At 42.4% G+C, this 23,591-nt stretch overlaps 1 protein-coding gene across 8 annotated transcripts in view; it reads left to right on the top strand.

Annotated features, from left to right (window-relative positions):
• ZC3H13 (zinc finger CCCH-type containing 13) overlaps positions 1-23,297 on the top strand; it is a 129,163-nt gene extending 105,866 nt beyond the window's left edge. For all 8 annotated transcript variants that reach the window (XM_089678873.1, XM_089678858.1, XM_089678890.1 and 5 more), the window contains 2 exons: positions 3,666-3,829; positions 14,180-23,297. In XM_089678873.1, the coding sequence (XP_089534999.1) occupies positions 3,666-3,829; positions 14,180-14,344 (329 nt within the window). In that variant the 3' untranslated portion in view covers positions 14,345-23,297. The remainder of the gene's footprint in view (positions 1-3,665; positions 3,830-14,179) is intronic.
• Positions 23,298-23,591: the final 294 nt, after the last annotated feature.

The raw sequence follows: 23,591 nt of genomic DNA, 5'->3' as shown, positions 1-23,591 counted from the left end.
GCAGTCATTGGCGGTGTATTGTGTTACCAATGGTTTGTTTGGTGACTGTGGTCTCAACTGCCTTGAGATCATTCACAAGCTTCTCCCATGTAGTTCTGGCCTGATACCTTACTTTTCTCATCATTTTTACCCCGTGAGGTGAAATCTTGCACGGAGTTCCAGACTGAGGGAGGTTGATTATTTGGTATTTCTTACATTTGTGACTAATCACTCCAACAGTTGTCTCCTTCTCACCAAGCTTGTTGCTGATGGTCTTGTAGCCCATTCCAGCCTTGTGCAGGTCTACAATCTTCTCCCTGATGTCCCTGATGCTTTGATAGCTCTGTGGTCTTACCCATGGTGGTGAGGTTTGAATGGAAGAAAGTAGGGATGTACCAAAATTTCGGTGGCTGAAAACACCCCTATTGGCCTTTGGCTGATATGAACATAAGCACTGAAATAACCTTGCCACCTTCCGCCGTCGGTCGGTGGTTCTCAGCCTTACCTGAGAAACCTTCGAACGATCCCGGTGCTGGGCATAGAGATAAGTGAAGGAAAGATGACCTCCAATCATCTCTATGCCCTTGGAGTACTGGAGCGGTGCTACTACGTCACTTCCGGTTCTGGCGCCTTGTAAACAAGGTTTTTTTTTTTTTTTTATATATAGCTGAAGATCAATGCTTTTTTTGATCGAATGCTTTACATTGTAGAGGAGAGATGTGGGGTCATATCTCTCTATAAAGAGGACCTGTCGCTGCTTACTTCTATCATAAGGGATGCATACATTCCTTTTGATAGGAATAAAAGTAATTTAAAATAAAAAAAAAAGAAAAAAGTTTTTTTTAAAGGGGCCGTGTAAAAATAAATAAAAGTTTAAAGTGCCCCCATGCTCGCGTGTAGTGGTGAACACATACGTAGGCCACGCCCACAATATGTAAACGGTGTTCAAACCACACGTGAGGTATCGCCATGAACGTCAGAGCAATAATTCTAGCACTAAACCACCTCTGTAACTTTAAACTGGTAACCTGTAGAAATTGTTAGTGTCACCCATAGAGATTTTTAAGTGCTGTAGTTTGACACCATTCCACGAGCGTGCGGAATTTTAAAGCATGACATGTTGGGTATCTATTTACTTGGCATAACATTGTCTTTCATATTTTACAAAAAAATTGCGGTATATATTGCGTTTTTTCTAATCATTAAAGTGTATTTTTTTCCCAAAAAATTGCGTTTGGAAAATATATACTGTTTTAAAAACTGTCCATGTCTGTTTAGTTTTTTGGCCAAGTGCATCCTGAATTTTCCGTTTTTGGTACTAGAATTTTCATTTTGGTGCACCACTAGAAGAAAGAGAAATTCTGTGGACAGGTGTCTTTTATACACATAACATGTTTTGGGAGCGCCTTCTGAAATTGACACTCACCCCCCCCCAAAAAAAAAAGTGCCAAATATGGCAGTGGAGGGTGGGAAGAGGCAAACAAGTGGAGCTTCCACTTTTGAGTGGAACTCCGTTTTAATCACAAGTCAGTACTGTGAGGGGTCATGTGCTACTCTTAGGTCTGATACTGTTGTTCATTTTAACACCTGTTCCATTCGTCCACATTGTGGAACTCTTTGAACTTCCCTAAAGACCGTCACAAGGTCTGAAAGCTATGACCCAGTTGGACCTCGCAGATGTTTTCTATTGGTAGCTGTCAGTCACCAACAGACAAGGCTTCCCAATTCAAATTCACTCCAAGGCTAGGTTCACACCTGTGCGGGTGATTCCCACGGCAGAACAGCACCTGTTTCCCTAGCCGCAACCACTTGCACCCACTACAGCTCGATGCTAGATGCGTGGGGAAGCCAATAATCCTAATGGCACCTGCACACACTGGAAATTGCAACGTGGTTTTCAAAAATGGTGCAAGGACCTTTTTCCTACGTTTTCATGAGGCACAGCAACCCATTCAAATGAATGAGTGTCGTGTCAGTGCAAAACGCAGTTTGCAGAGCTGCATAAGCGTGAATCTAGTCTTAAGAAAAACATACTCAGTGAGTTAAGTGAATCTTTTCCTACATTTCAAAAATGCTACCCCTTTTACTTTGGAAGCCTATGGGGTGCTGAGGGAACATTGTCCTATTGTCTCATCTACTCTTGTTGATTCACTCTACTTCAGCCATCCTCTTTGCTTCTGGGAACCTGGATGTGAGGTAAGACATCCGTATTGTGTGACAATTCAGTCTTTCAGCGTGAATGTGGTGGTCCCTTCTCCCCCTGACCTTGCAGGGATATCTCCATACCTGGGGCTTTATTCTGTTTCCTGTCTCCGAGAGACACCACTATAAGTTGAGTCGGTCCCTTGGCCTGGGTTCTGTTGCGCTGTTCAATCCACAAAGATACATACCTACAAGACCCTATCCTTTCAGTTTATCAGCAGTTTCTACTTTTTGCTGTGGGGGCCCTGCACAACCAGTTTGTGGCTCTGCCCATCTAGCCTTTCGTCTGCACACTGGGTATTCACTACATAGTTACCTTATTAAATCTATATATAAAATAGAAAAAATGTTTTTGCTTCAAATCAATTGCTTATATACCACCCAAAGAAATGTGTGGCAGTTATTTTTCTTTTTTCAGTTTTTTTATTAGGTTTTAGTACAAAGGTTTTATTAGGTTTTAGTACATTATGCAAGTATTGGTATGTCAGTCACATGGATCATATACAAATATCCAAAATATACACATAGGTGGAAAGTAAGGCAAAAAAAAACTCCAATTATGCAAATTTCTTTTTCTCTTTTTCTCTAGGTGTTATGCCTTACATTAAAATGAATAACCATAAAAGTTTTTTCAATTTTGAAGTAGGGCACAATTTAATAGAAATCATTTGCAAGGATACTCATTCATAGGCTGGATACACATATTTGTTTGTGTGTGTTTTTTTTTTGTTTGTTTTGTTTTTTTTGTTTAGCTGCATTTGTGACACTCTTCATGACCTGTTGACTGGTTTGCCATTCCTTTTTAAAAACCTATCACGCGTTTATACATGGGGAAAAAAAAATGGACATGACCTTTTTTTTGACAAGACATTGCATCTGTGTGAACTAGCGCAGTTAAAAACAATGCTACACCTTTGCCCATGTGTTAATGTATGTTAAAATGCAGACCAATGGTCCTGCAATGTTCTAATGTATATATTTATTTTATAAATGACTTGTATCATTAATAAATGACATTGTGGTTATACTGATAAATTGTTCATTAGGGCCCTTTCAAACTGATGTGTTTTTACCTTGCTAAAAATACAGTAAAAACATGTCCCTTTAAATTCTTTGGGACTCTTCACACCACTTCACTGCAGGTGTGGTGTGTTTTGAAAAGTTCTGCATGCTGCATTGTTAGTTCGCTTTTCAAAACCGCACCAAAAATGTAGCTCCCTATTCAAATGAATGGAAAATGCGTAAAACTGTTTTTTTTTAACATCGCAACATGAAAGTACCGTTAAAAACGCACTGCACCCGCAAAACATTGGTTTGAAGTTTCACTCATTTATGTTAGGCTTTTTAAACCCCAGAAATGCATCAAAAACTGATCAGTGTGAAAGGGCCCTTAATTTGTAGTAAGTTAACATGGCATTTATGTTCACAATAATGTCACTGCTATATTTTTGTTTTGGTTACACACTGAATAACTCTTTATTTAGAAGCAGAAAACCTGTTTGAACATGAGCAAGGAGCTCTTAACATGGCTGCACTACTCAGAAGGAGGGAGAGAGCTGGCTTACTCAGTAATCTTGGGCCCTGCTGTAAAGCTCTGTGTTCTAGAAGGGACTTGGCGATTCGTAAGCAACTTGTACAAAATGAAAAGGTAAGGAAGCATGCTAATCATTTCATGGCGTGTGTGTATGTATATGTATATATAATATATATTTATTATTTTTAAAAAAAATTTCCTCGCTGCTTAAAAAAATTAAAGGAACACTTTTTAATCAGAGTATAGCATCAAGTCAATTAAACTCCTGGGATATTGATCTGGTCAGTTAAGTAGCAGAGGAGGTTGTTAATTTCATTAACACCAAAGCAGCTCAAACTGATTAACAGGTGCACTAGATGGGCAATAATGAGACGACTCCCAAAACAGGAATGGTTTTACAAGTGGAGGCCACTGACTTGTTTCCCTACTCATCTTTTTTGACTGTTTTTCACTAGTTTTGCATTTGGCTAGGGTCAGTGTCACTACTGGTAGCATATGGCGTTACCTGGATCCTACAGAGATTGCACAGGCAGTCCAACTCCTCCAGGATGGCACATCAATACGTGCCATTGCTAGAAGGTTTGCAGTGTCTCAAGAGCATGGAGGAGATTTCAGGAGACAGGCAGTTACTCTAGGAGAGCTGGACAGGGCCGTAGAAGGTCCTTAACCCATCAGCAGGACCGGTATCTTCTCCTTTTTGCAAGGAGGAACAGGATGAGCACTGCCAGAGCCCTACAAAATTACCTCCAGCAGGCCACTGGTGTGAATGTCTCTGACCAAACAATCAGAAACAGACTTCATAAGGGTGGCCCAATGTCCTCTAGTGGGCCCTGTGCTCACTGCCAGGCACCATAGAGCTCAATTGGCATTTTGCCATTGAACACCAGAATTGGCAGATCTGCCACTGGCGCCCTATCCTTTTCACAGATGACAGCAGGTTCACCCTGAGCACATGTGACAGATGTGAAAGGGTCTGGAGAAGCCATGGAGAATGTTATGCTGTCAATAACATCGTTCAGTATGACTGTTTTTGGTGGTGGGTCAGTGATGGTTTGGAGAGGTATATCCATGGAGGGACACACAGACCTCTACAGGCTAGACAATGGCACCCTGACTACCATTAGATATCAGGATGAAATCCTTGGACCCACTGTAAGACCCTACACTGGTGCAGTGGGTCCTGGGTTCCTCCTGGTGCATAATACCCAGCCTCATGTTGCGAGAGTATTGAGATACCATTGAATGGCCCCCACGCTCGCCTGACCTAAATCCAGTAGAACACCTCTGGGATATCATGTATCGGTCCATCTAACACTGCCAGGTTTCACCTCAGACTGTCCTGCTCAGCACAGTGATGCTCTGGTCCAGATCTGGGAGGAAATACCCCAGGACACCTTCTGTCATATAATTGGGAGCATGCCCTGATGTTAGGCATGCATACAAGCACGTGGGGGCCATACAAACTGAATACCATTTTGAGTTGCTGCAATGAAATTTCAGCAAAATGGATTAGCCTGCTTCATGTCTTTGAATTCAGCCCTCTGTAGGTTGAGAATTTTAATTTCCATCAAACGATGGGTCATCCTTATGTTTCTAACACATTACCCAGTCCATTCCAGTATAGATATACAGCACGATATTAAGAGAGAGAGACACTCTCAAACCATGCGGACCCTATTACTAATGTCGATATAAAACACCATCTAGGTAGCAGTGACCATAACATAATTTCATTTAATGTAAGCTGTAAATAAGAAACACATACTGAAAAGATAACCGTAATTTTAAGAGTAACTTTGCCAAGACTGAGGGCTGCTCTCCAAGATTTAGGACTGTGAAAAAATATGTTCATCGAAGAATACAGAACAGGAATATGAATGTTTTAATTCGTTTGTATGAAAACACGCTGCAAAATATATCCCCATGGCCAATAAGTTTCAAAGGTAAAAATTCAAAATCGATAGGATACATAAGAGAGTAAAAAAAAAAAAAAAAAAAAACCTAAAATCTGAGCATGTAGGCCCCTTTACAAGATTTAGCGTTCATGACTGGGTACAAAGAAAAAGCAAATAAAATTATTTATCTGTGCATGCAAAGAAAAACAAAGGAGCTAAAGTCCATGAGGGAAAAGCATTGGCATAGACTCAAAAGATCAACAATGACTAAAAGTTTTTGAACATTATCCGTTTTCAGACAACGTTAAACTGCATGAAACACCTGTACCAGAAAGCTGAGCTCTGTTATTTCAAAGCCATTGTTTCTAATTTTTAGAGACTCTTTAATGAGACTCTAGATTGGTGCAAGGCCAGTGTGGTGCCTATATTTTAAAAAGGATCAATGTATTTACCAAATAACTACAGACAAGTTAGTTTAACTTCTTCAGACTGGAAGATACTCAAGAGCTTTTAATGTAAGGCCAAATTATTTTTTCTTTAATACTACATAACTCTATAAAAATAAAATTTAAATTGGAACTTTAGTCAGAAAAGTCCTGCTAAATGACGTTAGCCAGGCCCCTAGAAATGGTATAGCTATGTAAAACATTACAAATAAGAGCCTATACTGTTTAAAATCCAGTAATACACTGTCTCACACTGCTGTGTACATACTCAGTTGCTCTCTATTTGTAGGCACCGACTGATTTTTAGAGGCATATGTTGTTGTAAAATCTTTCTATGAGGAAGTAAGCAAAAACTTAGTCAAAGGAGTGGTTGTGTGTGTAGTATACTTGGATTTTGCAAAAGCATTTGACACAGCTCCCCACACACACTAATTTTAAAGGTAAAGTCTAGCTGCCATTTTCAACCAGGGTTCACTGGTACTCCAGGGTCCCTCTGGACACTGCTAGAGGCTCCTTGGGCTGTGGCCGCTCAACCTCCCTCTGGGCAGTCCATTCATAGGTCCATGGCCAACACCACCTGGAAGAACCAGTAACATGATGCTGATCTTTTTGGCTGACTAAAAGTGGCAGTTTGTTCACCCCTGTAAGGTGGGGGGGGGCATTATTTCCATGAAATTGATTTTAGCAAGGGTTCCCTGAGCCCTGTAAAGTATTTCAAAGGTTCATCTGCGTGAAATGGTTGAGAGACGCTTGTCTATAGGCAGTAGAAATTCAGTTTGTAAATGGATAAACTGGCTAAGAGACTGTATTCAGAAAGTGATTATTCATTCAGTTTGAACTTTGGGGTACACCACTAATAACCTTAGACCATTCATTGTTGGGACCCTTACTTTTTAACCTATTTATAAATGATTTAGGGTTTGGGAATAAAAGTAACTTTTCTGTGTTTTCAGGTGACATAAAGCTACAGTGCCTTGAAAAAGTCTTCATACCCCTTGAAATTTTCTACATTTTGTCATGGTACAACCAAAAATGTTAATGTATTTTATTGGGATTTTATGTGATAGACCAACACAAAGTGGCACATAATCGTGACTTGGAAGGAAAATAACTGGTTTTCAAAATTTTTTACAAATATCTGAAAAGTGTGGCGTGCATTTGTATTCAGGCCCCTTTACTCTGATAACCCTAACTAAAATCTAGAGGAACCAATTACCTTCAGAAGTCGCCTAATTAGTAAGTAGAGTCCACCTATGTGTAATTTAATCTCCGTATAAATACAGCTGTTCTGTGAAGCCCTCAGAGGTTTGTTAGAGAACATTAGTGAACAAACCGCATCATGAAGGCCAAGGAACACACCAGATAGGTCAGGGGTAAAGTTATAATTATGTTTAAAGCAGGGTTAGGTTATAAAAAATTATCCTAAGCTTTGAACATCTCATGGAGCCATACTTTTTCCATTTTCGGATGATGGATTGAACTGCAAACCTACCAAGACATGGCTGTCCACCTAAACGGACTGGCCGGGCAAGGAGAGCATTAATCATAGAAGCAGCCAAGAGGCTTATGGTAAATCTGAAGGAGCTGCAGAGATCCACAGCTCAGGTGGAAGGATCTGTCCATAGGACAACTATTAGTCCTGCATTCCACAAATCTGGTCTTTATGGAAGAGTGGCAAGAAAAAAGCCATTGAAAGAAATCCATAGGAAGTCTTGTTTGCAGTTTGCGATAAGCCATGCGGGGGACACGGCGAACGTGGAAGAAGGTGCTCTGGTCAGATGAGACCAAAATTGAACTTTTTGGCCTAAAAGCAAAATGCTATGTGTGGCAGAAAACTAATACTGCACACCATCCCCACCGTGAAACGTGGTGGTGGCAGCATCATGTTGTAGGGATGCTTTTCTTCAGCAGGGACAGAAGCTGGTCAGAGTTGTTGATGGAGCAAAATACAGGGCAGTCTTAGAAGAAAACCTGTTAGTCTGCAAAAGATTGAGACTGGGGTGAAGGTTCACCTTCCAGCAGGACAACCACCCTAAACATACAGCAAGAGCTACAATGGAATGGTTTAGATCAAAGCATATTCATGTGTTAGAATGGCTCCAAAGTCCATAAGTAAATCCATTTGAGAATCTGTGGTAAGACTTGAAAATTGCTGGTCACAGACGCTCTCCATCCAATCTGATAGAGCTTGATATATTTTGCAAAGAAGAATGGGCAAAAATGTAACTTTCTAGATGTGCAAAGCTGGTAGAGACATACCCAAAAAGATTTGTGGCTGTAATTGCAGCGAAAGGATGTTCTACAAAGTATTGACTCGGGGGGGCTGAATACAAATGCACTCCACACTTCAGGTGTTTTTTGTAAAAAAAAAAAAAAAAAGTTGAAAACCATTTATCATTTTCCTTCCACTTCACAATTATGTGCCACTTTGTGTTGGTTTATCACATAAAATCCCAATAAATTACATTTGTTTTTGGTTGTAACATGACAAAATGTGGAAAGTTTCAAGGGGTATGAATATTTTTTCAAGGCACTGTATGTAGTGGTATAACGTCTTTACAGGATATAAGCAGACCTTAATGCACTGTTTAATTGAGCAACTATGTGGCAAATGAGGTTTGATATTGGTAAATATAAAACATGCACTTGGGGAATAAAAACATGCACACATAGAAACATAACATAGAAGAGTGACAGCAGAAAAAGACATTGGTCCATCGAGTTTTTTTTTTTTGGTTTTTATTTTTCTTTGGGGAAGGGGGGGGTGGAGTTAATTTCTTTTTTTTTTTTTTTTCGTCTGAGTATAGATCTATGCTTGTCCCAAGCATGTTCGAAGCTATTTACTGTTGACTGGCTCACTACCTCTGCTGGAAGTTTATTCCAAGTATCATATACTCTTTCAGTGAAAGTACTTTCTGAGATTAGTTTTGAACTTTTCTCCATTTTATAGTCATGTCCTCGTGTATTTTACTTTTGATATAGTGTTGAAAATACTGCCCTCATGAACCTAATTCACCCTCTTGATGTATTTAACCACTTGCCTACCGGGCACTTATACCCCCTTCCTTACCAGGCCAATTTTCAGCTTTCAGCGCTGCCGCACTTTGACAATTGCGCGGTCATGCAACATTGTACCCATATGAAATTTTGATCATTTTTTTCTCACAAATAGAGCTTTCTTTTGGTGGTATTTAATCGCCACTGGGCGCTTTACTTTTTGCGCTATAAATTAAAAAAAAGTGCAAAAAATTTGAAAAAAAAAAGTTTATTTGTTTCTTTTATAAAATTTTTCAAACAGGTATTTTTTCTCCTTCACTGTTTTGCGTTGATGAGGCGGCACTGATGGGCACTGATAGGCGGCACTGATAGGCAGCACTAAAGGGCACTGATAGGCAGTACTAATGAGGTGGCACGGATAGGCGGCACTGATAGACAGCACTAATTAGGGGTCACGGATAGGCGGCACTGATATGCAGCACTGATATGCGGCACTGATAGGTGACACTGATGATGGGTACTGATAGACGGCACTGACTGGCATCACTTCTGGGCACTGACTGGCGGCACTGACTGGCACAACCCCTGGGCACTGACTGGCGGCACTGACTGGCAGCACTGGTGGGTGGCACTGGTGGGTGGCACTGGTGGGTGGCACTGGTGGGTGGCACTGGTGGGTGGCACTGGTGGGTGGCACTGGTGGGTGGCACTGGTGGGTGGCACTGGTGGGTGGCACTGGTGGGTGGGCACAGGTGGGCACATGTAGGTGGCACTGCAGAGTGGCACAGGTGGGGGCACTGCTGGGCACAGGTGGGGGCACTGCTGGGCACAGGTGGGGGCACTGCTGGGAATGGGTGGGCGGGGCTAGTGGGCGCACTGCTGATCGGAACTTGCGGGGGTCACTGCTGGGCACCGATCATCAGGGCACTGATCATCAGTGCCCTGATGATCGGTGCCGATCCCCGCTCTGACAACTGCTGGTTCTCGGCAGTACTTTCCTCACGATCTGACAGCGTGAGGAAAGTGCAGCCGAGAACCGGCACTTGCATTTTCCTGTGATCAGCGTGTCATTGGACACCGCTGATCACGTGGTAAAAGGCCGGTGGGATCGGCCTTTCACCACATCACGTGATCAGCTGTGTCCGTAGGACACAGCGATCACGGAGATCGCCGGGTGCGCGCCCCCTGGGGCGCGCAGGAGAGCGCGTTCTGGGAGGACGTCATATGACGTCCACTCAGAACTGGCCGGCCGCGGTGAAGCCGTCTTTCGGCTATGCGCGGTCGGCAAGTGGTTAAAGGTTTCAATCATGTCTCCCCTTACCCTTCTTTCCTCCAGACTGTACATGTTAAGTTCCTGAAGTCGCTCTTGATATGTTTTATCCCCCAGACCTTTCACCATTTTTGTTACCCGTCTCTGGACTCATTCTATCTTAATATCTTTTTGTAAGTGAGGTCTCCAGAACTGGACAATACTCTAAATGAGGTCTAACTAAAGATCTATATAGGGGAATCAGGACCTGCTTCCTCCTGCTGGTGACCCCTCTAGTGATGCATCCTAGAATTCTGTTAGATTTCCCCACTGCCTGCCCACATTTTGCAAGCATCTGAAATAAGTACCGTACCCCCAAGTCCTTTTCCTTTGAAGTGCTGGCCAACACTGTACCCCCTGTGTTGTACTCTCTCAAGGGATTATTTTTCCTTCAGTGCATTATTTTACATTTAGAAACATTGAACTGCAATTTGCACTTTTTGACCAATCTTTCAGCAATGCCAAATCATGTTCCATGTTAACACCTCCTCCAGGGATATCAACCCTATTGCACACCTTTTGTGTCATCAGCAAAAAGACATACCTTACCCAACAAACATTTAGTTATATCACTTACATATAGATTAAATAGAACAGGACCTAGTACAGAGCCTTTTGGTACACCACTAGTGACTGGTCTCTGTTCCAAGTGAACCCCTCTTACAACCATACTCTGAAATCAAGATATGCTATGTCCACAGCACCACCCTGGTCCAAATCATTGGTAATATAGTCAAAAAATCCAATCAAATTAGTTTGACATGATCTGCCCTCAGTAAAGCCATGTTGCTTTGGATCCAGCAAGTTGTATGTTTTTAAGTGATCAATGATCCTTATTTTCAGGAGTGACTCCATTAACTTCTGATATTAAACTCCTGGCCTGTAATTGCCAGCTTCTACCTTGCTGCCCTTCTTGTGGATAGGTACAATATTGGCTGTCTGCCTTTCATGGGGAATTTCTCCCGTTAGAAGTGATTGGTTAAAAAGAACAGTTAATGGTCCAATAACTATAACTCAAAGTTTTCTTAGAACTCATGGATGAATATCATCAGGGCCCATTACTTTATTAATCTTTAACTGAGCCAGTTCCTCTGCTACCTCTGTCTCTGGAAATTGTAAAAATGAACCATCATTACTAGAACCAATATAATTAGTACAGTGGTACCTCGGTTTACGAATGCCTCGGTTAATGTAATTTTCGGTTTACGAATTAAAATCCATTGAAAATAATACCTTGGTTTACAAATTTTTTTCCGCAATACGAAGTGTATGTCCGTGCTGATTTTTAAATGCAATTGCCAGCTTTTTTTTTTCTTCACTATAGCTCAGAGGATTAGCTGTCACTTTCCCTGGAGTTAAAGGAAACGTTGTTTCTTTGTTTCTTTTAAGAAACTAAACAGAAACTGTTTCTTTTAACGTGGGGAAATAAACCAAAAAAACTTTCTCTTTTAGCTGGGGGGAAAATGACAGCTGAATCTCTGAGCCATAGTGAAGGGAAAAAAAAGCGGTAATTACATTTAAAAACTGGCACCATAATAAATATAAAAAAAAGCGTGGGGTCCCCCCTACCATCCATACCAGGCCCTTCTGGTCTGGAATGGATTTTGAAGGGAACTCCCATGCTTGCAATAATAAAGCAAATGATAAAAAAAAAAAGAAAAATAAATTAAAATAAGATCTTCCACCAAAGTGTAATGAGGATATAATCCTCCACATAGATCTTTTACAAGGAAAGGCTCTACAATTTGTATAGATCTGCTCCAACACCACTGTTTCTTGAGTGACAATCTCCCCATCAGACCACACACTCACCAAAACATGATAAGGCATAACAATAATCCTCCCCTTGAACTCGCAATCTCCACTTCAAATCATGGGTCCGATTGATCTGGTTCAGTTGTAACGGAGGCATCACACCAAATGGCTCATTGTGCTAAACAATGTTGACCTTGTACAGAACTTCTGACCATCACACACTTCTCACAGATCATCATTGTATAACAACTGGAGCCCAGGAGGCTGGCAAAGTCCGGTTGACTTGATTTCTAAACCCAAATGCTGGATTATTTTTCCACCTCTATCGCCTGCTACCAAAGTCTGCAGCAGCAGACCCACGGCAGTTGAGTGTGGAGAGTGTTTTGGGTGAAGTTGTTACTGCTGTATCCTTTTTAAATGCACATGAGATCCCGGCAGGTCTTGAATATGATCACCTCGGGTTGGACTTTTTACTAACTTTTTTAGAGAAAGCCCATTCAGTGCTTCCATTACATCCTTGCTCCTGCTTGTAATCGCAGTTTGACATTTCCAGCAGGGGCGGACTGACAACTCATGGGGCCCCCGGGCAATAGGGGATCATGGGGCCCCTATGTCCTTGCCCAAGCTTAAAAAAGCCTATGGAAAAGGTACCAGGGGCATCTCATGGGGCCCCCTACTGACCCCGGGCCCTCGGGCAGTGCCGGAGTTTCCAGATGGTCAGTCTGCCCGTGATTTCCAGTTAATGTCAGGCATATGGAAGTTACCCATAATTATTATTATTATTACTACGCGTTTATATAGCGCCAAAGGGTTTGCTCAGCGCTGTACAATAGGGGGACAAAACATGGCACAGTACAACAACAACAAACAATGTACGAGGGGTAAGAGGGCCCTACTCTTACGAGCAATGAAAACCTCCCCCTTCATTGCCATTTGAGTTATCTCATCAGTCAAGTTATCATAATTTTCAGTCTACAACTGAGGCAGTCAGTGTTAGAGGAGAATCTGAGTGTTCTGGTAGACCATAGGCTTAAATAGTAATGCAATGCCAAGCTGCAGTGTCTAAAGCAAGCAAAATACTTTTTTGTATTTAGAGGTATAGTTGTAACTTTGCCCCTATACAAAGCATTAGTGTGACATCACTAGTCACCAGATCACAAAAAAATTAGCAAACTGAAGAAAGTGGAGAGAAGGGCATCCAAAGTGATAAGCGATATGAAAGACCTCTGCTATGAGGAAATATTAGCTGAACTGAGTTTAGTCTGTCTTGAGAGGATGTGATTAAAGCTATTGTAAAGGCTGATTTTTTTCCCCATCACAATTATAAAGATGTTTAACTTACCATGGTATTGCATTGATTGGCCCCCTTCCTCCTCTTGTGGAATCCCCAGCTCCCTTTTCCAGATGTGGCTTGATATGGCACTCGTTGTGTTGTGCTCCTGAGCTGGACTGTGTACGTCCTTAGACATTCAAAAGATAAATCAATATTCGTCTCCTTTACATAACACTGGTTTGCCCTCATCTTGTATATGAAGTTCAGTTTTGGTTACCAATCCTCAGGAAAGTTGCCGTTGAGTTGAAGAATTCTGCAAAGGGAAAAAAAAAAGAAAAAAAAAAAAGGTAATGGGAGACCTTGGCTGAAAGAATCCATTACATAGACTGCAATTATCAACTCTAGAGAAGAGGTTCTTAAGAGATGATTGCAGTTTCAAAAATCAAAGGCAACTACAGGAACTGATGAGCTGTTTACTCTAAAGTCCCTAAAAATGGACACACGGCCATGATGTGAGGTTAGACTAAAGGTTTATGGAAAGGGTTCTTTACTGTTCGAGCAGTAGAAATTTGGAACTTACCCAGGAAGTGGTACAAGCGGAGTGTGTCAACTTAAAAAAAACGTTTTGATATCTTTCTCAAGAAGCAGAATATGCAGGGCTATGATAAATGTTAGAGATTAAAAATCACACACATAGGCTTAACTATACCTTTTTGTATTTTTATTTTTTTTTTCAATCTTATAAACTGTTAGATTTGTTAAAGACATTGCACTTTTTTCTCTTACCAGGGCACTGTGAAGCAGACTTACTCGAATCCTCCATTGGTTGACAGCGAACTTTTGAGATTAAGCTTGCGTCTCTTCAAAAGAAAAACGGCAGCTTCATATCAGGAAAGGACTGATGATTACAGACATTCTGTACTAAACAAGCAGACCGAGACCTGTGTTCCCTAATTCCCCTAAAACTGACTGTGATCATAAACTTTGAATGTGTTTCACTAAACAAATGTGCAGCCATTTTTAAACTCAACCTACTTCATGACCCTTTCATGGAAAGTAAAGATTTTTTTTTTTTTTTTTTTTTTAACGATTGCATTTTTTTTTTTCAAACTGTAAATATGTAAACATGTGCTCTGGTTGAGTGGTTAGTGCTATTTTGATACAGTTTACTATTTGTAATGTCCATTCATTATAAATGTAGAATTAAGAGGGTTATTCAGTCCAATTTAGGATTCACATAGCTGGTTCTTTTAGCTACATTCACACACGTTCAAAAACAGCTTTTCAAAACCATCTGGTATTTTTTCCTTTCCTAAATGATAGGGCAGTATGAAACCCTTCAAATGACCAATTTTGGAAAGTAAACACCCCACAATGATCTTGTTTTTTGCCACAATTTTTCAGTAATAAAGAAACCTGATATTGAGGGGTTACAACATGGGAACCTTTGTTATGATGCACTAGATATATTATTGTACGGGTACATATAGAGTGGTCAAGGAGTTGAAGAGGTTTATGTACAGGTCACAAACAGTAGCAGGATGGAGATGAGGGGGCTAGTGTGCAGAATAAGGTAGATATAGAAATTAAACTTAACCCACAATTGTAAAAATTAGTCTGTGTATGTAGTAAAGTATGCTTGTTATACTCACTGAGGCACGTAAGGGGTTATTTCTCTGCATTGTGAAAAAACGCTTTGTTCCTGACTTCTCTGATCCTCGCCTTCTTTCAGTGTCCCTTAGCTCCTGGTAAGACATATCGTGTGGAGACAATATGCACTTGCTCAGTTTGGTATGTATTGCTCCCGAGGTTTTTTTTTTTCTTGGGAGTGTTCATGTGATCAGCACAGGGCCAATCAGCATTATCTAGACAGAGGTCAGGGGTTCTGCATCCTCCTAGAGCAGGATGAGAACTCCTACAAACTTTAACCAGTGCTCGGCTGGACACCGATAGAAGTCACAAGACTTCTCTGTTGATGAGAAAAGGTTTTTAGCAGTTTATATTTATTAAAATAATTGCACTTCCATGTTCTGTGTACTGTAGGAGACAAGATATAGTGAATGCAGGGTCTGGGTTTAGTAACACTTTAACATACAGGTCACATAGCTTGGAGAGGTGTTGTACAAGGGAGAGGAGAGGGGCAAAAGGGCTAAAAATTATCATTTGGGTTTACTGCTGTCTACAGGAGGTCAGGACACCGGTAAACAATCTCCAGCCCCTGTACAAGCCCTCTGTCCAGCATGCTTCAGTTTGTTGCTGGTGTCATAAGAGGGCAGATGGCTAATGTGCTTTTGAAAAAAGTCTAATTTTGCTAGCCTTCTCACTTTGCGGTATTATCTCATTGTTGACTTCAATCAAGATTTGTGCTGCAGCACTGGAACATTTTTCTCGGAGACTTAAAGCAAGAATCCTTGCTACACTGCTGCTTAACCACTTGCCTACCAGGCACTCCTACCCCCTTCCTGCCCTGGCCAATTTTCAGATTTCAACGCTGTTGCATGTCATGCGGTCATGCAACACTGTACCCATATGAATTTTTTTTTTTTTTACACAAATAGAGCTTTCTTTTGGTAGTATTTACTCGCCCCTGGGTGTTTTCTTTGTTTCTATTATAAAATTTTGCAAACAGCTAATTATTCTCCTTCACTGATGTGCATTGATGAGGTTGCACTGATAGGCAATATTGATGGGCACTGATGAGGCGGCATGGATGGGTGGCACTAACGGGCACTGGTGGGTGGCACTGATGAGCACAGGTCATCAGTGCCCTGATGGGTGCCAATCCATCCTTTGACAGTTTCTGGTTATCATCAGTACTTTCCTCACACTGTGACAGTGCGAGGAAAGTGCAGCCGATAACCGGCAACTGCATTGGACACAGCTGATTACGTGGTAAAAGGCCACTGTGATTGGCCTTTTACCACACCACGTGATCAGCCGTGTCCATAGGACACGGCGATCACCTGGGGCATGTTCTGAGAGGATGTCATATGATGCCCTCCCAGAACTGGACAACCACGCTGTAGCCGTCCTTCGGCTATAGCGCGGTTAGCAAGTGGCTATGCTGGTCCCTACATAACTGCTATCTGGCCAGCAGCTCCTTAGCCCTAGCATTGAAGGCCATGTCTGGATCCCACTGGATTTTATGTGGCACTGGGCTCTGTGTTATGGTGCTTTACAGACGTTCGTGTACGGTGTTGAGCGCAGAGCACTTTTCAGGCCCAGAGCCATGACACAGCCCCAGGTGTGACCCTTTCTCTGAAGGCTGTGTGTAAGGCCGGTTAGGCTGAAGCAGTGGGAGCTACCTCTCGGTTTGCAACATTGGACACCTTTTCAACATTCCCACTATAAATGGTAAGAGATGAAGTTTGGGGCATAGATAAAAACACACATACTCACCTCTGGGCCGTGCATTGGTGTGATCCTGCAGCTGTCCCATGTCAGCACTAAGGCTAGTGAGGGATCACATGACTGCTAATTGCTCAGCTCTGAGAGCTGAAAGCAATGACAGTCAGTCACCACTCTCAGCTCTGCCCCTCCAGCGCTCACTGGAGGATGAGGTGGGTGTAGCTGGCTTCGGCTCTCAGCCAACAGGTAAGAGAAGCAGCTGAGGGGATCCCAACAATATGGCTTGGATCCTTCTAAAGCCTGCTGCAGCTCTGTGATTTTAGCTGATAGACAGTAGCCTGCTATTAGCGGACTCTGGTCAATGGAGAGCAAAAGTAGGTGCACTTTTGTGACCCATAAGAGAAGTATGACCCAAAAAAACTGAGTGCCGCACTCCCTTTCCTGCCATGCAGCCTGGAGGAAGCATGATCCAGCTGCTGCTCCTGATGCATCACATGGATCTCTGGTCTGTTTCTACTTCCCTCCTACAATGACTTGGTTATCTCAAGCTGCCTAAAAGCACAAGCTGTCTGGGTTTAGTAGAATAGAGGAATTGCCTCACACTGGGCCTAGTTGCTTATTGCTTTGTGGTGCAAAATGTCTTCTAAATGACACACAAAAGACAGTCCTGCTGTTAAGGGTGACCACAGCCAATACTCCCTTAGTGGTTCAGAGGGCATATAACTGGTTTTCCCTGAGGGAGCCGACACTTGGAACCTGAGACCCCTACTGTTATTGGGAAGTCAACCCTTAACTTTGTGCCCAGTCACTAAAGCAATCTGCCAACAGAGGCTCTAAGTGTGCTCTGGTGCGATCACCAGCAGAGTCTGAACTTCTTGAGCCTGCAAACCCTGTTTCCTCTTGGGATTCAGAGTCCTAACATATTTTACCTTGAAAGAAACTGTTTTGAGTCCTTGCAATTGACCTGGATATGCAGGGGGTTGTTTCTTGAATTTGTTGATGCAGTATGCATTACCCTGCCTCTAGAGCAGGGGTCTCCAAACTTTCTATACAAAAGGCCATTTTACTGTCCTTCAGACTTTACGGGGCTGGACTGTGGACATTGAAAGCATCAAATGTCCCAGCATCAGTGGGGGCAAACAATGCCCCATCTTTGGTGCCAGTGAGAGGAATTGAGCCCATTCGTTGGTGTAATTGGGCCCAATTGTTGGTGTCATTAGGCAGAATTGTGCCCAATTGTTGGTGTCATTAGGTAGAATTGTGCCCCTTCATTGGGGGGGAATTATGCCCCATTGGTGTCAGTGGATGAAATAGTGCTCCAAGGGCCAGATAAAAGCAAGCAAAGGCCTGCATCTGGCCCCTGCGCAACAGTTTGGAGACTGGTCTAGAGGAATAGTCTGCAGCTGTAGGAGCTCTAGAAGACTCAAAGATAGCAAGTACCTTTCTGCTACATGCACTTCCTCATGTCTCTATGCGGACACAAAGGAGGGTCCTGGAACCACTTGAATGCGTGCCAGAACATTTCCCCTTTGAGAAAGGATTTTGTAAACCAGTGGTCTATGACCAGTGTGCAAGCTCCTGTGATCCACGTTAACAGAACCTCCCTTTAATCCTTTTGCTGCTTTCATTTTAAAAAAAACATTTTCACACGTGTTAAAACATGCATTTTAGGCCAAAAATACACCTTTCTAAAAGCAGGGACAATGTAGACTGCAGTACTGTTTATGTAATCTGTTTTCATTCATAAATACACCTAAATTAATACCCCATTTTTAGCCCTAGAACTATTACTTCATTCTAGAATGCATGTAGCGTGTTGAGGTAGCTGTAGAGTGCTTTACGGATCCAGGGCCGCAGTCCATCTGTAAGGAAAACCCTGTCCCTTATTAGGGAGCATGCGTACTAGGAGAGTGAAGACTGCTGGATGGGGTAGGTCCCCCAGACCCTGCCACTTGAGCACTGCAGGAAATATTAGGACCTCCGCTGTGGTAAGTTATGGCTCAGGCCCATATGTGAGCTGGGATGTGATGGTCTGAGTTCCCCTAAGGGTTTAATCTCAGGAGCGTCTTTTACATCACTTTCTGACTCAGTCTGGCAGCAAGAGACAGTGCTGGCTTTTTTTGTTTTTTTGCCACCATTGGATGTTGTGACTGTAGATGTGCCACTTATTGAGTCTCTTCAGCCTTCTGGTTGTTCATACGGCACATACATGTGCAGTTTTGGACTTCACATGAAGGAACAGCTCACTCTCCTGTCATCCACTCAGCTACTCCAGCACCTTGATTATTCAGGATGTGATCAAGCTGTCTGTTGCCCCCAGTGACTATTCATAGGCAGCATAGGCCCTTCTTACTCTAGCAGTATCTCATTAGTTTCCCTTGCTTGCAGTCCTACTATAACAGATCATAGGTGCAAGGTAGGATGGTCCTGTGGGCCTTTCAGACTTCTGGTCAGCTAACTGTTTCGTGGGGATTTGCAGTACACCCCCATGAGTCCTGAAACTAAAATCCCAGAGCACTGTTCCTGCCTTAAGTTGCTGCTCTCCTCAATCCCTTCAGGGGTTTCTTCCTCCTTCACAGTAGAGGAGTTTTCTGCTTTTTATCTTGGTTTAGCGGGAATCTTCCAGCCATGTTGGTTGTCTAAGAATGCAGGGGCTGCAAATGGGCACCTGTACCTTATCCTTCAGAGTACATCTCTGACCTTTCTCTAGCTGCAGCAGTTTCTGCACGAACCAGGCAAGGATTGTGCCTTGTACTCATTAAGGACATGGTTAACAATGGGGTAGGTTTAAAAATCTGATGCAGCTCTGCATGATAGCCAGTCAGCTTCTAACTTCAGCTTGTTCAATTAAGCGTTGACAATAAAACCTGGAAGCTGATTGGTTTCTATGAAGAGCTTTAACAGATTTTGCATGCTCCAGTTTTAGTACATCTCCCCCACCCTTAGTCTACCAACATATCTCCTAAACTTAATACAATTTTAGTCCCTATTGACGCAGAGCACATGCCAAGGTCGCTAGCCTGCTAAAGCTTTCATTATACATTTTCTTTTATGGCCCAGTTTTATATAGCGATTGCCTAAATTGTTTAAAAATCTTCACCCCTTTCCAAGTGTTTTGCTCAACATAAAAAAACTGTACTGTCTCTGTTTGTGGACCCAGCTAACTACTGTCTTAACTAGACTTTAAACACTGTGATATCCTCCAAAGGGTCATTTAAAGACCTGTGCAGGCTGAAAGCCTTTCCTAATCCCTTAGTCTCATTTGTAAACCTGCTGTTGTGACATTGAGCATCTGGCAGACATTAGCTGTCTGGTCCAAGGGCTTGACTGGGGATTCTGGTTTTATCCCTACTGACCATTCTGTCCTCCAACTGGAGCTCTTGGCTGTGGCTCTGCTCTCGTGTTGACGAACTACTGGATGTTTTTTGCCAAATATCCAGATCAGACCTCCTTTCAGTTCATATGTAAAGGACCCTTGTGATCAAATATTGGTCTATAATGCTTCAGCGAAAGAATGGCTGCATGAGTATGCCTTTTCTGCAAATCCCTGGACTATTTTATCAAGGATGTCACTGGAGGGAAAAAGTTCACTTTTGCCACAGAAATACAAGACACAAACCCCTTCTGGGAAAGTTGTTCCCTATGAGCCTAAGAGGAGTGCCTTTCATTTTTACCAAGCTTCCAAAGCATAGACTGTAACCCAATTCTTCAGTAAGTCATGTACCTCCCAAGCCTCCTCATCAAAATAGGGGGAATGTCTGCTTTTGTGGCAATCTTGTCCTGGAACAATTTGGTCCAGAGCTTAGTAGCTACAGTCTATAAGCTGGCATTTCAGTCTCTACCTCTGCCCTGTTTTATGTTGTCAAACATTCCAGCTCTCCCTGCAAAGATTGGCAGACCTTCACACTGTTTTGAAAAAAAGGATTTAAAGCCGTTGTCCTGGAAAGGGGGAGATTTAAAGGTTTGAACCAGTTTACTGTCCACCAAGCCAGAGAGGGTGTCTGCCTTATACTGGATCTATAGGTTTTCAACTTTTCACTGGGTACAAAAAAATTCTGTATGAAACTGCCCAGTTGCTCATTGCTTCCCTCCATTCAGGAGACTTTCTGGCCTCAGACATAATGCCTACTTGCATGTTCCCATCCTCCCAGTACATTTGCTACCTGTATTTTACTTTGGGCACACAACAGTACCAATCTGTTACCCTTCCTTTTGACCTAGCCACTGCACATTGTGTCCTCACTGAGGTGTTAGCCCTTGTTCTTGCTTTGCTCTTGGGATCCTTATAGTGGTATAACATCTAGTGGGACTGTGTAGACCCTCTAGATGTTTGTGCTGGAACTACCTCCTTGTTTTGTAGTAGCTGGGCCTAATAGGTTTGTCCCTGTCCAAGGTCTTCTTTCCTTTGGACAAAATTGAGACTCTATGCTCTGCTGTTTTGGACTCTGCAGTCAAGGAACCAAAGATCTCTTTGCTTTGCAGGTTTTTAGCCTGATGTTTTTCCACCTCCAAGGCGGTTCTATGTGCCTAATTCCACTGCAGCCTGTTGAAACTCAACATTTTGGCAGCGTAAGACTGGTGTTCTCCGGATAGTCCAAGCAGGACCAGGCTTACCCTGGCAAGATTGAGTATGGTCTGGGAATCATGGAAGATCTTTCAGTGGTTTGGAAGGTCCTTTAAAACAAATCAACCTATTGGGCTGTGGAGAAGTCCTAGATGTCCTCTTAGTACAAGGAACTTGGTTGTCAGAGGAAAGCTCATCTCCAGATTGATACTGTGGAACTTGGGTACCCTAACACTGAACCTAATTTGTGATGTGATCTGACCAGGATTCAATCAGATCATGCCAAAACAGTGTCTTACATCAACCGTCATAGAAGAACCAAAACTTTGCAGCTACCAACTTTGTCTACCAATGTACATTTATAAATGGTGTGTTATACAACAGGTTAAAGCAAGGTCACTGCTGCAGTTATGAGCTTTCTGTTGATTTTTTTTTTTGAGCTGGCAAAGGGCTTTTAGATGAGTGATTGGGGTGTTTTTTTTAATAGTGCTCTGAAGATGTGGCCATCCCCACGTCTTAGTGATTCCTGGGCTGTCCTGTTCCTTCAGGGAGCCCAGGACCGTGGTAAACAGCTCCCACGAGAGCAGGAGGTAATTAGGGAACATCTATTCCTTCCAGGAACTTCCTGCTTTGTAGCTGTCGTCCCTCTGCAATTGTAGTGGAGATTGCAGCTAATCAAGCATCTGTGCTTAAGTAGCTGCAGTGGAAGGAAGGGGAGACATTGGGGATCTAATAGAACTCTGATGTCTCCATAAAGAGTACCTGCCACCTGCCCATGCAGATTTTAATGTGTGGGGAAAAGAATTGCCCAGGGAGACAAGTGGTTAAAGAGAAGCAAATCTGACACTGGGTTGGGCTGTATTTCACGCTTCAGTCCTGTCCGCTATGCACATTGCAGTTGTAAAAAATTAAGTATATAAAAAGTTAACACAGTGAGCAGTGTAGCACTGCAATATTTATTTCAGGTACTTAAATAGCACTGTCAATTTACGCAGCGCTTTACACATATATATTGAACATTCACATCAGTTCCTAACCCTCAAGGGGTGTACACTCTAAGGTCCCTAACTCACATTCATACATACACATATTAGGGCCAATTTAGACAGTTAACCTACCAGCATGTCTTTGGAGTGTGGGAGGAAACCGGAGCACCCTGAAGAAACCCATGCAAGCACAAGGAGAACATGCAAACTCCATGCAGGAGGCGCCATGGTCGGTAATTGAACCCATGACCCATTTACTGCAAGGCAGCCGTGCTCACCACTAAGCCACTGTGCCGCAATATATGATGAAATCACAAAAATATGCATAAAATAAGTCCAATCTTCATTAAAATGCTTCCATCCTTCTGTAACCACCAAGTGCTCCAAAGTATATATGTGCAATTATTCCACCACCAGATGTCTGCTCACCTTCAGCAGTATGACCTCACATAATACTATGTTTTGGTTTAACTGCTCTTTTGGTCCCAGTATGGACACTGTGGATCAGCTCGATGTATTCCAGCTATCATTCACAACTCGTCCAGAATTTAACTCCAACCATCACATCACCTCATAAACAAAAGACTCCACAAAACATTTTAATATCTCAAAGTAAATGAATTGCGCACTCACATGTAAAAGGTGCCCAATCGCACCAAGTACAATCGGCCTCTGTTAATATCGATAAGCCCGAGATCTGTGGACCTGTGCCGTGGGAAGTCAGCTATGATTGAACTCATGCAGTGGGTAAAACAATGATTACCATGGTGTTAATCAATGAACGCCGCTACCATTGCCAGATCCGTGGAGCATTGTGATGTCCAAAACCCCACCCCAAGGGGTTACACACAGGTGGGACTCTATTTACTTATTACGTGACTTCTGAAGGTAATTGGTTCCACTAGAGTTAAGTTTTTTTTGTTTGCTCCCCACCTAAGAGATTTCAGTTTGTTTTTCAATTGAATTGTACAGTTTATAGGTCACATTAAAGGTGGAAAAAGTTCTGAAATGATTTGTCTTATTTTTTTACATCACAGAAACCTGAAATTTTAACAGGGTTTTGTGTAGACTTTTTATATCCCCGGTATATTAGTTACTTAACACCAAAGACTTTGGGGCTAAAATATGCCACTTCCTCAGTTCCGGAGTGTTCGTACAAAAGAATCTGCACTTGCTGATTTCACTATGTTTAGACTTCGACCCATTCCTAAATGTGGAGTGGCAGATAATCTCCATTGTATTTGGTTTCATCAGGCCCGATTTAACTTCTCTATAATAGAGGGTCATGGCTCTCTGGTATGTT

This window comes from Staurois parvus, unplaced genomic scaffold (genome assembly GCF_062004578.1).
Source record: "Staurois parvus isolate SC_StPar_1 unplaced genomic scaffold, SC_StPar_1.0 ptg000017l, whole genome shotgun sequence".
NCBI lineage: Eukaryota > Metazoa > Chordata > Amphibia > Anura > Ranidae > Staurois > Staurois parvus.
The sequence above is the reverse complement of the archived record's forward strand: the minus strand, read 5'-3'. Positions and strand labels throughout refer to the sequence as shown.